General features: G+C 41.9%; 1 protein-coding gene across 1 annotated transcript in view; it reads right to left on the bottom strand.

Annotated features, from left to right (window-relative positions):
* Positions 1–7,642: 7,642 nt before the first annotated feature.
* The window catches only part of CNOT10 (CCR4-NOT transcription complex subunit 10), a 32,086-nt gene continuing 26,106 nt past the window's right edge, over positions 7,643–13,622 (bottom strand). Inside the window, exons 14-19 of the mRNA XM_009086148.3 lie at positions 13,239–13,352; positions 11,752–11,882; positions 10,973–11,008; positions 10,744–10,871; positions 9,396–9,471; positions 7,643–7,935 (exon numbers count right to left, since the gene is read on the bottom strand). Coding sequence (XP_009084396.1) covers positions 7,781–7,935; positions 9,396–9,471; positions 10,744–10,871; positions 10,973–11,008; positions 11,752–11,882; positions 13,239–13,352 — 640 coding nt within the window. The 3' untranslated portion in view covers positions 7,643–7,780. The remainder of the gene's footprint in view (positions 7,936–9,395; positions 9,472–10,743; positions 10,872–10,972; positions 11,009–11,751; positions 11,883–13,238; positions 13,353–13,622) is intronic.

The following is a 13,622-nucleotide window of genomic DNA, read 5'->3' as shown; positions in this document are numbered from 1 at the left end:
GTTCTGAGAAACAAAAACTTTTGGGGAGAATAGAGATCTCTTTAGCAAAATGTGACTTTGAGTCCCTGGAAAGATTTGGTTTTATTCTTCAGTTTCCTGCATTCCAGTTTAGCTGTTCCGGCAGATATGGTCTCTAACGACCTGTAGCTTCACCCTCAGGTGTTGGCAAACAAGAATTGTTTAAAGTGGGCAAGAGAGGGCTCTTCTTGCTCTCTGCAGTGGTAAAACTCATATGTCAGTACTCTTGAGTTTGGAAATGCCATGGGATTTACCTTACTGTTTGCAAGAGAAGATCTTTGAAATGTAAATGTGGTCGTTGTCAAAAAGTCAGGAAGAGCCTTAACCATCCTTCAAGGAAAGGGTTCATCTCTCTGCCAGCCACCATGCACAAAAGTGACCTGAGGTTGAAAGGCTCTTTACAAGTTTGTGAGAAATCACAAGGTGCACTTTCCTTCTTGCTGCTTTTCCCCTCCAAGAAGTGTTAACTTTCTGAGTTTTGTAGAAATACCAATGATGTGTGCAGACAGAGAGAGCTGCCGCTTTAGAGGAGGCTTAAACTAAAGGACCAGAAAGAGACAAGAAAGATTCATGAGATGGCAAAACCTCTTTCAAAAGACAGAGAGAGGAAAACCACCTAAATTAAATGGGATAAAACAACTGTGCTGCCTTTCAGCCAAAGCCTCAAGGAAGCAAACTCTTCAAAGCAGTGTGTTTCAGTTAGGCTTAATCTTAGGATGGCATGGTTTAAAAACAGTCTTGAAAGGATAATCTTTTATACAGGTGTCTGTCAATAAATTTCTGTGGCCACACAAAACATGTATCAGAGAGAGCTAGTTTACCTTCAAGTTTTGCAAGTTCTGCCTTTGTGCATGCCTCCCTTCTTGGGGGTGGCCTTCAGTTGTGACAGATGTCCGTGGTTGTCTTGTATTATTCAGCCCAAGAATTATTTTCAGCTTGGGCTGTGAAAACTAATAGCCTGCAAGATCTACATACCAAAGAATAGTGATTTAAAAAGCTTTAATGTTTAATCTGCAGTGTCCTTGCATTTATCCTATCATGTCTTAATGAAAAGGCCAGGTCTCTAAATGCTTTGACCAGAGTGGCTGACAGTGTTGAAGTGTCCTAGAAACGCTCTTGTGCTTAAATGCTTGTGGGGTTTGCCCTTCTCTGTGGCTAGAAGGGAGTTGTTTTTCCAGGCATTAAAAAAAAAAAAAAAAAAGTTGTGTGCAGTCAGGAATGTGTTGAATTGGAGGAACATTGTGCCCCCCCAGCCTGCACTGTGTGGAAGGTGACAGACACTGAAGTTGCCCTTTGCTTTTTGAATGGAGCCATTGCACAACCCCCCAGCCCAGCTCAGTCAGGGAGAGGAACGTCCTAAACTCTTTCTGAGTTGCTGGCTATTTAACTCAGTGGGATTTGCTTGCAAACCGAACCTTGGGTGTTTGACCTCATGTTGTTGGGGAGCTTTTTCGTTTTAAAAACACTACTATTTAGCTACCCAAAAGAATTCCTTATCTTTGTGATAGATAGTGCTAAGCACACTTGGTCTCATGGAAAAGTGGTGTAGTGTAGCTTATAAAATGGAGTGTTTTATATGCAATGAAAAAAAGTAGTGCTAATATACAATGCCAACATCAGATGCCCCATAGAGGCCTATTAAAAAGTAATAAACGATATTCCAACCTTTCTCTGCTTTTCCATGCATGTTTTTAGGTTAATGCCCCAGTATCATAATGTACATGCATGCAGAGAGGAAAAGCAAGGCTTGGGAGCTGGACTGCAAACCAAGCAAGCATTTAGAGTAACCTTCTTAACTAGGGGAAATGGCCTGGAGAAGGGTAAAGTGAGTGTGAGCCTCTTCGTAGGGGAACAGCAAATGTGGGGGACAGAGCTGTCTACTCCAACTCCCAAAGGATTTTCTCTATGCCAGGTTAAACCAGTGGCTCTCTGTAAACCTTTTGCTTGACCAAATGTTATCAGCAATCAGTGTGGCCGGTTTGGGTGCTCAGTATATAAAGCAATCTTGTCCTTTCTCAGAATTATTTAAGCAGGAACTTTAGTAGCAAACTGAAGCAGATTCAGTACTTGATAATGCAGGTCCTTCACACAACTTGCTCCTTTTGATGTAGTATGTTTTAAATAGAACTTATATAAGGAGGCCCATAAACCTGAAACTTCCAAAGAAAGCAAGGAGAGGAAGATAACACCTGAAAACTAATGCATTTTAGGGCCAGACATAACCACCTGGGAGAAAGAACAAGTCACTTGGATGTGGCATTCCCTTGGAATTGGAGGAAAGTGGGCCCAGTCTGTTACGTTACAGTTAAACCAAAATTGATTTCTGAAGAGAGCAGGTTTATAGACTCATCTTGCCATAACTTTAATCATAAGATTTCTTTGTTCAGTTCTAGTTTAAAAAAATATTGTGCCAAAGTTTTGTTTATTTTTTAAAGGAGTGTAAGCCAAATGGTGCCAAAAGGTAATAGGGTATTTAAAAGTAGAGATATTTAGACAAACAGTTTGGAACTGTATAAAAAAGGAACACTGGTACTTGAGTTAGACAAATATTGTACCTTTGGTCTTTGAGTCCTTGGGAGTTTGAAACCCAGTTTGCTGTGGTACAAAATGCACGACTAGAGATGCCACTATCTTTTGCTTGAAGTTCTACCTCACTTAGCAGAAGTAAATCATCTACCTCAATTTAGCATCAGACAGGTTTGGGAAATAGTTGAGAATCTGCCTGGGGAAGGATTCATCCTACCTGTTGAAAAAGCATTTTAATTGAAACAGAGATACTAAAGTGCGTACTATGTGGTGACTGCTTGCTTTTGTTTGCTTTTGTTTCTGCTGCCTGCCTATGGAGATATTAAGCTGCCCTTGCTAGAGAATCTGTAAATAAAACCAAACGTTCAGGCAAACTGGACTGAGACCTGAAATGCTTCCGAGTTTGTTCTGGTTTCACTACAAGGTATGGAAGTGTAAACTTTTGTTCAGTATTATGACACTACTGGCTGACGTGACATCCTTCATCTTCATTTGCAGTGTTCTTATGTCCTTAAGACCTTAGGTCTTCTCTCTACAAGAGAAAAACTTTTATGCATGCCTACCAATGTGTCCTGTTGGGGAGGGCTGGTGTTGTGATTGCTGTAAACACAGTGCTATACCAAATGCTTGAAGAGAATGAGGTCCTGGTTTTTTATTTTATTGACTTGGTGATTGTATTAGTAGCTTGCTTGACTCAATGGGATTGTTTCCACCATGACAAGGCAATCAAGTTCCTATTCCTGGAGGGCAGCTTAGGTTCAGACATACTCAGGAGAGGCAGTTTAAAACCAGTGTCTTGGGGTTTTAGGCAAGTTAAGTAGTGATGTGCAACATACCCCGTTTTACCTGTGGAGTTAAGTTGCAGAAGCATATTTTCAGACTACTCTGTTGGAGGAAAAAGAAGTCCTTCTTCCTCCCCAGCTCATATTAAGGGGTGGCAGAAGTGGATACAGGAGACCCCTAATAACAATAGGCTGTGTTGGGTTTGGTAAATGTTATGGTGGGAAATGTACATTGATGTCTCTAAGTGATCTTACGGGTTAACAAGCCAGACTGGCATCTTTTTCCATCATTGTTCAACCAATAATGGTTCTAAAAATGCTTTGTGTACCTGCATGGTCTTAGACCTTCTATTAATGATTGTATCAACTTACAAACTCAGGTAGATAATTTTTAAAGCTCTTTTCATAGAGCCTTACTGACTGAATGTTAAGTGTCTGTGTACTGATGTAGTTAAGTAACTTCCTTTTGAACTACCAGACTAGTTAAAAAAAAAAAAAGTCCTTTTATAGGTTTGTAGAGTACTTTTCAGACAATGTAGTAGTTTTTCCTTCAGAGGGAGAGATGCCTGTTTCTGAGGGGGGTTTTTTTAGTGGTTTTTTGTTTTGGTTTGGTTTGGTTTGTTTTTTTTTTTTTTTTTCTAAAATGACTAAGAGGTTTTTAACTAGTTTGTAAGGTTTGCTTAGTCACCTGAGTTGGTGGGGGTTTCTGTGACTCTTGTTTGTACTGTGCATTACCTGTCATGCCCTGCTCGCTTCCTGCACAGGTCCTTGGAGGAGTTGAGGGTGTGAAACACACATGCCTGCAATTTAACTCAAATAGAAGTTGCAAGCCTTGAACAAAATGAAGCTCAGCCTCATGAAACCAATGTCAAACATGCTTCCCCCCCCCTCCCCTCCCCCTTAATTGGCTGTAGATGTATGCCCCATCTTACAAAATTTTCACTACTGATTTATAAGTAGTGTTGTCTCAGTGCAGGTTTGCATTGGGATCCAGGCTGATCTTGTCATTCTTTGGATGTTGGGCATCTTGAGTTGATTTGGTTTCTTCGTTTCCTATTCTGTTATTTCTTTTCTACTTTAGTTACTAATCATGCTGCTCTCCTAATAATAATAAAATATCTCAGGAGGTCAGACAGTGCTCTGCTTTTAATGAGCTGCTCAGAGCTTTTGTATCTAATTGAAAATAAGTCAGGCTGTGACAAAAATTGCCGTGCTCCAAAAAGGGCATCACATTTCTACTTGGACAAAGAGTGATACAATTTTTACTTGTCAGATGTTGAGTGCTGCAGAGAAGAAAGCATGACAGGTTATGTGCAAACTTTTACGTAGAATAAGTGAACAAAATTGTTAGAACCCTTGTGTTAATGGAGGCTTCTGAATGTATCTTTGTGGTCCATAGGGAAGGCTGAAGGATGTAGCAAGGAGACGATGTATCAGCTACTGGCAGCCTTAAAACAAAGTCAGTGTCTCTCTGGACTTTAAAATGTTCCTATGCAGTTTATTTTATTTTTGTTTAATCAAATAAATGTGAGGTTTTTTTCACGGCAACTCTGTGTGTGTGTGTTTCTGTATCACCCAGGAAAAGCCTTCTCTTCCATCAGGATGCAAAAAAAAAAAAAAAAAGCCCCTCCTGGTTGTTTGTGTTATTAGAAAAAGTCCTTATTGTCATGACTGGAGAAAAGAGTTGTGATATTGAACTCACTGCTTCAAATTCCATCCTTTTTTCCCTATATTTTGTTTAACATTTTTAGGTCCATTTCTATGTTTCCTTTCCTTCACCTTGGCCACTGAAAGAATGCTTCTCCTGCATGGCAGTGTAAAGCAAAGCCACCAGAACATTGAATAAGTCTCTCTGGCATCTTACAGGGCAGGCTGTCAACACAAGTTCAGTTAGTGAAAAGCTGCAATTTTTCCTTGATACCTTGGAAAAGGTTTGAAAATAAATGGTGAGCTTAGGAGGATGCTCTTCAGGTGAGATTTGAGAATGAAAGCCACTGACTGAATTCCCAGCATGGGTAGCAATGTAGGTAGATTCCAGGCTCTGGAGGTGCTGCCTGCTTTAGCTTTTCAAAGCCAAGATGCCTTCTGGGCCTGTACCACTGTAGGGCTCTCAGCACCATTCCTCAAAATCCTTCACCAGGCTATTGCCTTCTTCCTGCTGGAGCAGCTGGCAACATGTCAGGAGTACAGAGATCACTTCAAGTGGGAGGGAGGGAGGAAGAAGGCCCTGGGAGGTGAGGACAAAGGCTGCCCAGGTGAGTTTGTCCAGCTTCCTGTGTTGCTCTGTGTTCCCTTGGCTCCTCTGTGCCCTCCTCCTGAAGACAATTGGAACCTAAAAGCTCCCTGAACACCAGGAGATGGCTCAGGACACTGCTGGATGAGTGCTGTCCAGTCATCTGGCAGAGCTAAAGGTAACAGCAGTGGCCACAGGCACAGAGCAGGAGCAGTCCTGAGGCAGCAATAAGGCTTGTGGTGTGTGGTGGGGGAAAAGGGAATGCACCCCTTTCTCCTGCTGTGGGAATATGAGCCAGTGTGCTGCTGCAGGGGAGATCCTGGAGAAGGGGAGAGCGGGGGAAGAGTGACAGACACCCTTTCCTTCAGGAAGGGGCGCAAACCAAACTGCTGAGCATTATTGGGTTTACTAACATAGCCCACTGCTGAGCCTGGGCTGCTCATGGTCCCCGTTTTACTTGACCTTACCTTCTTTCCTACCAGAGATTAAAAGGATTGAAGGGAGAAGCCAGGTCCTCGGCCGCTGCCTCCCTTGACGTGTTATGATATTTATTTTTTTCCTCTCTTCTAATAGCAAACGCTGAAAGCTGAGAGCCGTCATCCCCGGCCGTCCATCCCTCCGTGCGCTGCGAGCGGCGCGGCTGCGGTGGGGGCTGAGCCGCCTGGGGGCACCGGGCGGGGGCTGGGCTCACGTGCGCACGCGGCTGCGATAAGACAGATGTGTCTTATCTGAGAAACAACTGCATCCTTCACCCAGCCCCGGCACGGCCGGAGCATCTTTTGCATGTGAATGCCCCGCATTCCTGGGGGGGCGGGGAAGAATCTTCTCTATTCAGGGCCCGGGACCACACAGGGAGCATCTTGAACCTTTTTGTATTTATTCAGTCAATCTACTCTGAGGTAAAAGATCTATCAGCTCCCTTTTTTCTCTCTTTCAGAAAGGTGATCGCTACCAACTTACTCCTGGTACTTTTTTTATTCCTAGTGTTTCTAAACTGCTTGCCCCTCCCTGAGGACAAGGGTGCGTTTCAGCGATAGAAGAGTTACTGAAAAAGGCTGGGCTGGATTCTGAAAGAATTGAAAAGCAGGGCAGGCAGTTAGTTATCTGACAGGAGACACAGTAGCAGGTCCCAAGCTGCTGCTGTCCTGCTGGAGACACACCTGTGCTCACTCCACAACTTGCACATTGTTGAATAGACTTGCTGTGCTGTTTCTGTCAGCTGGTTTCTCCTGCTGCCTTCCTCTCCTGGACACATCCCTCACACTCACAGGGCAGGCCCCAAATCCAAGGTGCTGCTGGGAGAAGTGACCTCTTGGTGCTGGCTGGAGGCAAAGTACAATGCCAGCAGCACAGGGAGATAAGGTGGTAGCTCAGCTCTGCCCTGGGGATTATCAGGGCAGCTGAAATGGCACAAAACAGCCCTGGAGGGACTGTGAGAAGAGTGCTGGGCTCCAATTAGCTTATGCCTCTGCTCCTCTCCCATGCTCACAGTAAGTAACCAGAAGGTCCTTGATTATGATCCATCTTCCTTTGAGTAAAAGGCAACTAGCTTAAAAAACTGCCACAATCCCCCCCCCCAAAAGAAAGAAAAAAAAAAAACCCAAAGCCCAACAAAAACACACCCCCAACCCCCTACTCCTCACAAAAAAAAAAAAAAACAACAAAAAACAAACACATACAAAAACCATCCCAAACCCAACCTTTTTCTTATAGCCAGATCCATGTTTCCTCCATAGCTGCACAATTACACCATTCTGTTGGGCAAAGGAAAACCAGACAGAGGGAAAAAAAAGCCACCAAAAAAAAAAAAAAAAAAAAAAACAACAGAAACAGGTTCCCTCTTTGTCCAGAAAGAGCATGGCTTATATATGTCAAAACAGCAGCCAACACAACAGCTCAGCTGCTCCTTCAGGACTTTACTCATGTAAATGGTTTTCTCCACTCACTGCTCTCCCCTCTATTCTCTTCAAAAAGAGCTGAATTACTCACCTGGATTTTTTTTTTTTTGTAAATAAACTACTGCTCCCATTTAAAGCAGGTACTAACCTCCCATTATTCATTAAATAACCTTTACAAACAAGTCTTTTGGTTTACATCTTTTATTAAAAATTTACATAAACAAACACACTCCAGCAATTGGGGTATTCAGGTGTCCTAGGTTAAAAAAATATACAAAATCCAAGCCCCCCTGACCAGGGCCGCAGCAGGTTCAAGCACAACCTCACTTCCTTTGAACAGTGGTGAAAGCTGGCATCTGAATGGGCTGGATGGAGTGGACTGGCTGGAAAACTGGCTTTTTCCTCATGTCAGAGAGTGTTTTCACAGAAGGGAGCAGCTGGTTCCTCTTGATGATCTGCAGTGCCAGCTGCGTGTTACCTACAAGACAAGTTTCAATTAAAAAACCCAAAATACCAGTTAATGGCATATGAATTATTGTTCAGGGACAGAGCTGATGAGCCAACCCTGGGCCCAGGCCAGGTACACCAGCAGTCCTTCCTCTCCAGTGAAATGCTGGCACAGATAGGAAAAGCAGTAGACAACAGGAAATTTGAAAAAAATTAGTTTTGATTGAGTCCACCTATTCTTAGCTGAAGACATCAAGCTTTTACCTCAGAGCTGGAAGATGCCAAAGCACCTTCTAATTTCCCAAAGGTCACCTCTTCTCTCTCCCAGCTGCATAGTGAGGCACTAGATCTCACACAAAATGCCCTCACACTGTGACACTGCAGACAGTAATGCAAATGCCAAGGGGATAAAAAGATGTTTTCAAAAGAAGAAATCTGATTTTCAACTGTACTTATGGTCCATCAAAGAACTACCAATATACGTGGAAAACTTACTCTTTGTTAAAAATTAAACTTGTAAAATTACAGGAGAAAAGGCACTGAGTTGTGAGGAGAATATTTCTGCCTCATAATTTTCTTTCACTGAAGTTTTTGTTTCAGAAGAGATGCACCATTCTGTTGTCTTTATAGGAAAAAAAAGTCTTTAGCCACTTTTAGTTGTGTACTTAGAAGAGGGTTAGGGATGTAAATCCCACTTTCTACTCTCTTCTGCTCTGTACAACTTAGTTGCAGAAATAAAGGTTTCCAAAACTCCATTTTAGAAACATCTTTGTAAGAAAAGCATTGTAGCAATCTCAATTCCAAATGCAAATGCTCAAATCCTCTGCCTGCCTGCAGTGCAACATCACTGAAGGGGAACAGGCACCCAGAACATTTCACAGCACTTGGATATGAAGTGCTCCCCAAGAGGCACAGGTCTGCAACCATGACAGCTTCAAGCAGCAGCTGCACCATTCTGCTCACAGTGCAGAATTCAAGTGCAACCTTTCCAGTTTCCCATTATGCAGAGCTTTCCCCTCCTACCAACGAAGTGATCCTTCAAAGGAGAGCATTGAGGAAGAGAAAATTATCAGTATTACTATCAGCTTTGCTGCCATACTTGCTACACAGGCCTTGACACAGCTTCTTTGGGAAACTTGGATTATGGTTGACTTCTAATGGAAAAAGCTTTTCAAACCCTCTTTATAGTAGAAACTTCATCAAAGGTTTTACTGAGCCCATCCAAGACTGCTGACTTCTGCACTAAGATAGAAAACTTCAGCTCAGGAAATGAATGTTTAGGAGGTCTGGAGTGTATAAGAACAAGATGGCAATAAACTGTGGAAGTGAAGGTGCACATACATGGATGCACAGCAGTGTAAGATGGAGGCAGGGCCTAAAGGGTATAGTTCAAAATACTGGCACAACTCTCTCTATAGAGTAGGAATGATGAGTGCTGCCCTTCTCCCTTTTTATCCCAAACTTAGGTTGCCTGAACATCTCCCAGCTTACCGTTCTGCAATTCAAGATACACAGCCAGCAGGATGGCCTCTGGAGGGATCTCTTTGGGGTGGATCAGCGAAGCAGCCTCATTGAAAAAGAAGAGAGTGGAGAGAAAAAGTGTTTAAGAGAAAGATCCAGAACAAAGAAAGTGCCCCTTGACAAGATCAATTCATCAACTAAGACCAGATTTTTTCAAACTCATACACTCCATCAGTTCTAAACATGCAAGGAGAAACTGCAAGATTATCTACACAGCAAGATTGTTTCCCACTAATTAGCAGGACCATCTGCTGTGTGCTTATGTTCATATGGATCTGTATTTCTTGGGCCAGCCTAGCGTGGTTTCCTGGTGAGGTGACAGGCGAAGAAGGTAACCTCCACTGCTCCAAAGTTCAGAATACAAAGTTAACAAGGATTGTTCATTAGCTTTCAATATACAACCATTTTTTAGCTATGAAAAGTTAATAGCTAAGAATTTTTTTAGCTATGAAGTTAATGAATTTATTGTAGATGCAGAGCCCCACTGTATTTTACATCCATGAGTGGCCTTGCATTCCTCTGGGCTTTACACAGGTGTTTCAAAGCCCAAGCAGCCACATGCTCCATCATAAGAAGCTTCAGGAGGAAAAAGAGCCAGACAACTGCCTTAAGTAGCTGAGAGCCTCATGGAATTCAAATCTGTTCCCATACACCACCACTGTGAAGTAACTTGGAAGCTGCTGTTTCAGTTTGTAGCTCAACAATGCAGCCAAGCAGTCTTCCTGACAGACAGGAGTGGCTGCAAAAAGAGAAATATCATGACTGAAAGAGATGGGTCCCGGCCATGAAAAGGATCAAGTGACGTGACACAGGCTAGGTGGAGACAGCATTTCAAAAGCAGTACTTGAGAATTCCTGGGACAAGAGGCAGACAAGGAGCATGCTTCCAGCAGAATTGTAGTTTGTTCTCACAGCCCTAAAGATAATAGTTCTGATGGCGAGTTATTAAATGACTAGGGAGAAAACATTCTCTGAATCATAACATATACTACTAGACCATTAAAAAGACCACAAAAAACTCAAACAAACAAGTTAACTTAAATAACGTGAAAAGGCTTCCCAGCCATCTTCCACTGTTCTGATCTGACCTAAGAAAAATAATGCTGCCTATATTGGTACTGAACTTTTACTCAAGTAAGAAATTTGGAATTAATTTTTTTTTAATAGAGACTGGTTCATAAAGACAGAGAAAAGCCATCATCTCAGCAGGGTCTCCAAGTAAGCTGGGCTGTGAAATCACCAGAATTCATTGTGATCTGAATGGCACTTAGAAGGAAGTAATTTGTTCCTAAATCTGCCTTGAGATTTGTTTCTCATACCTGATGAAGACACTTTCGAGCTTTGTCATATTCGCTCCTCAAGCAGTAAGCACTTCCAAGGTTAAATAACATCATTGTTCGAGCAGACGTGACCGAACTGGGGTAACATTGTGGTGTCTGCTTGCCAGCTGCAGTTAAAAGAAAATAAAATTCTTTCTTTCCTTACACTTTTATTCCAACTGGCCAAGTAAGTTCTTGTACTCTGCTGAATACAGTGGTTGGTACTTACAAGATTCCATTGCCTCATTCTCTCCTTTGTCAGACCCTGCAAAGAAAAAACAAACAGAAACACATCATGTTCTGTGACTTTTTTAAAGGTTATTAAAAAATAATACAAAGATACAATTTTCTGCTTTCTTCACAGTCTGACATTAAAGAGGGAAAACAGATCCATTTGCTCAATAGTTTACATTCAAGACTTCCTATCTTCAGTGTTGTGCTTTTAGATTTGCAGATGAGCACAGGGAGTTTAAAATGCAGGCATGTCACTGGAATCAGAGCTGCTGTAGACTCCACTATACTGATGGTTCTGAAGTACTTTTCTCTAACAGAATCCACACTCCCAACAAGAGGACTAAGATTAAGTTCTCCTATATCTCAGTAAAATAGACTGCAGGGGTATGACAAAGCCTGGTTTAAAGACCAAAAAGCTGGAAGAGATGGTATAAAACCCAAACCTAACCATAATAGCACATTTAACAAAAGCAGCTTTCAAAAGTTTCCTTCAAACAAGTCAGAATACTACAATATACAGTCCTATTAATGCTACAGAATTAACTACCTCATAGGAATGACAAACAAGGAAAAGACAGGCCAAACACAAAGTGGGAACTGAAGCCAGGAAAATAAAAACACAACAACAAAAGCACAACACCCTCCCACACCCTGCAATAACCTACAGGGCTTAAAACAAAATGTCTTAATCATCACTATATTTATGTCTACAAAGTTACAGCAGGAAGGCAGTTGAAAGCATAACCAGTTATAATGAAGTGTGGATGCATTAACCTTGATCCTGCTCATTTGAAGAGATCCCAAGGGAAACATCAGTGACATTCTCGGGGTTCAAGTGAGTGATGGCATCAGATATTCTGTCTAGAGAGATGAGAGCTTCTGCTGCATACAAATGCCCAAGAAACCTACAACAGCAAAGGGTCAGGGTACAAATGTCAGCACAGCAATCCCCACAGTTTGTTATGAGAGACAAACAATGCAGTTTTTGATGTGAGCACATGGGAACTGGTACTGGGAACAATAGCATGGAAGTTAACTTGCTCATAAGGTATTGTCATAATACCCAGTTCTACCATTTACTGCTTCTGGCACCAATGTTCTAAAAAAATTCCACACCTGAATAATGACAATTCATCCATGCACAGGAGTTTCCATTTCACAGAGAAAGTACCTTGATGGGGCCTTTTTCAGAGAATTAAGAAAAGCCACGCCAGAACATGGATATATCTACAATTTAAAGTGTTACATTATTTTACATTCAATAAAAATAAAGCACCTGTTTTCCTGGGACCAAGATATATATGTTTTTGTCTTTGCAAAAGAGCTGTTATTTAGCATTTCCTTCATTACATAACAGTAACACAAAATTATGTGTTACCTTGCAAACTCCTCTAAGATCTTGCTAATACAATGACTCTGCAAAAGGATGAGTTGCAGTAGTGTGAAAAACAGAAGCCAAAGAATTTCATTGGCATGGGCCAGTTTAGAGCATGGTGCCAGCATATAAAAATAAGCACAAGTTACCTTGCTTTCCACAAGTACATTACCAGTTTTGAAAAATATTACAACTGTAAAAACTGTAGTATACTACTTTTTCCTGTGCATCAAATGCACAGTGTCAGAAGGATAGGACTGAAGCTGCCTTCTTTGAATTTGCAGAGCTGTATGAGAACTGGTGGGTAGAAAAAGAATGCACTTTGAATATCCTTCCAAAAAATACAGTGCCAAGTGAGAGATGAACAAGAGAAACTGAAAAATGGAACCTACATAAGCAGCAGTAGCAGGTGAAGTGACAGTTCTGCACACACAAGATCTGTTACCCTGAGTGACTGAGCAAACCTTTCCCTCTGAGGCTGTAGTTTCATAAGTAACCTTTCAGCTGTGTGGGTTTGGGCTGATGTTGGCTACCCACAGCTGCACATCCCTGCCACTTGTGCTGTGCTAAGCATGTGCAACCCTGCAGTGAATCACGACAGAGACCTGATGGTCCTGCTGCTGCATGGGACCCAGAGCTGGAGAAACAGTAACAAAAGTAGCAATTGATTCCAAATTATGTGGAATCCATCCACAAAGGAGGGAATTCATGTTCCTGTGTGTCAATGGACATTTAGTCAGGGCTTCAACAAGAACAGGAGAAGGCCAAGCAATTCTTTGCATCAGACACAAATTTGGCAAGCAACTACAGACATTGGAAGCTTCAACTCAGAACTGTCCAGCAAAAAACAGGGCTGAGAAAGAAGAAATGACCCCATCAGACTTACTTAAGAGATCCTGAGAGCTTTGGTTGCTGCAGAAGTTTATCTGCATGATTCAATGCCATAAGGTTATCCCCCAAAGCCAGAGCCACATAAGCACTACATGCAAGAATCGAGCACCTGGAAGGAAACAGACAAAAAAACAAAGGGGAGGGGGAGAGAGTCAGCATGTTAAATGGAGAATTCTGTGATTCCAAATACACCTGTTAAATCTTCTTTTTTGTTTGGTGCTAAAGAAATATATCAAACTTTCAATAATGACTTCTTATCTAACTATGAAGTAAAAGAGTTTTCATTATTTATGGGCTCGATTGTCCTACCAATATAAACTAAGGAACACCATGGTGTGCTCAGTAAGATTTTGCAGTTTTCATCATAAATAACAGACTA

Source organism: Serinus canaria, chromosome 2 (genome assembly GCF_022539315.1).
Source record: "Serinus canaria isolate serCan28SL12 chromosome 2, serCan2020, whole genome shotgun sequence".
Taxonomy (NCBI): domain Eukaryota; kingdom Metazoa; phylum Chordata; class Aves; order Passeriformes; family Fringillidae; genus Serinus; species Serinus canaria.
This window is presented reverse-complemented; position numbering and strand designations above follow the sequence as displayed.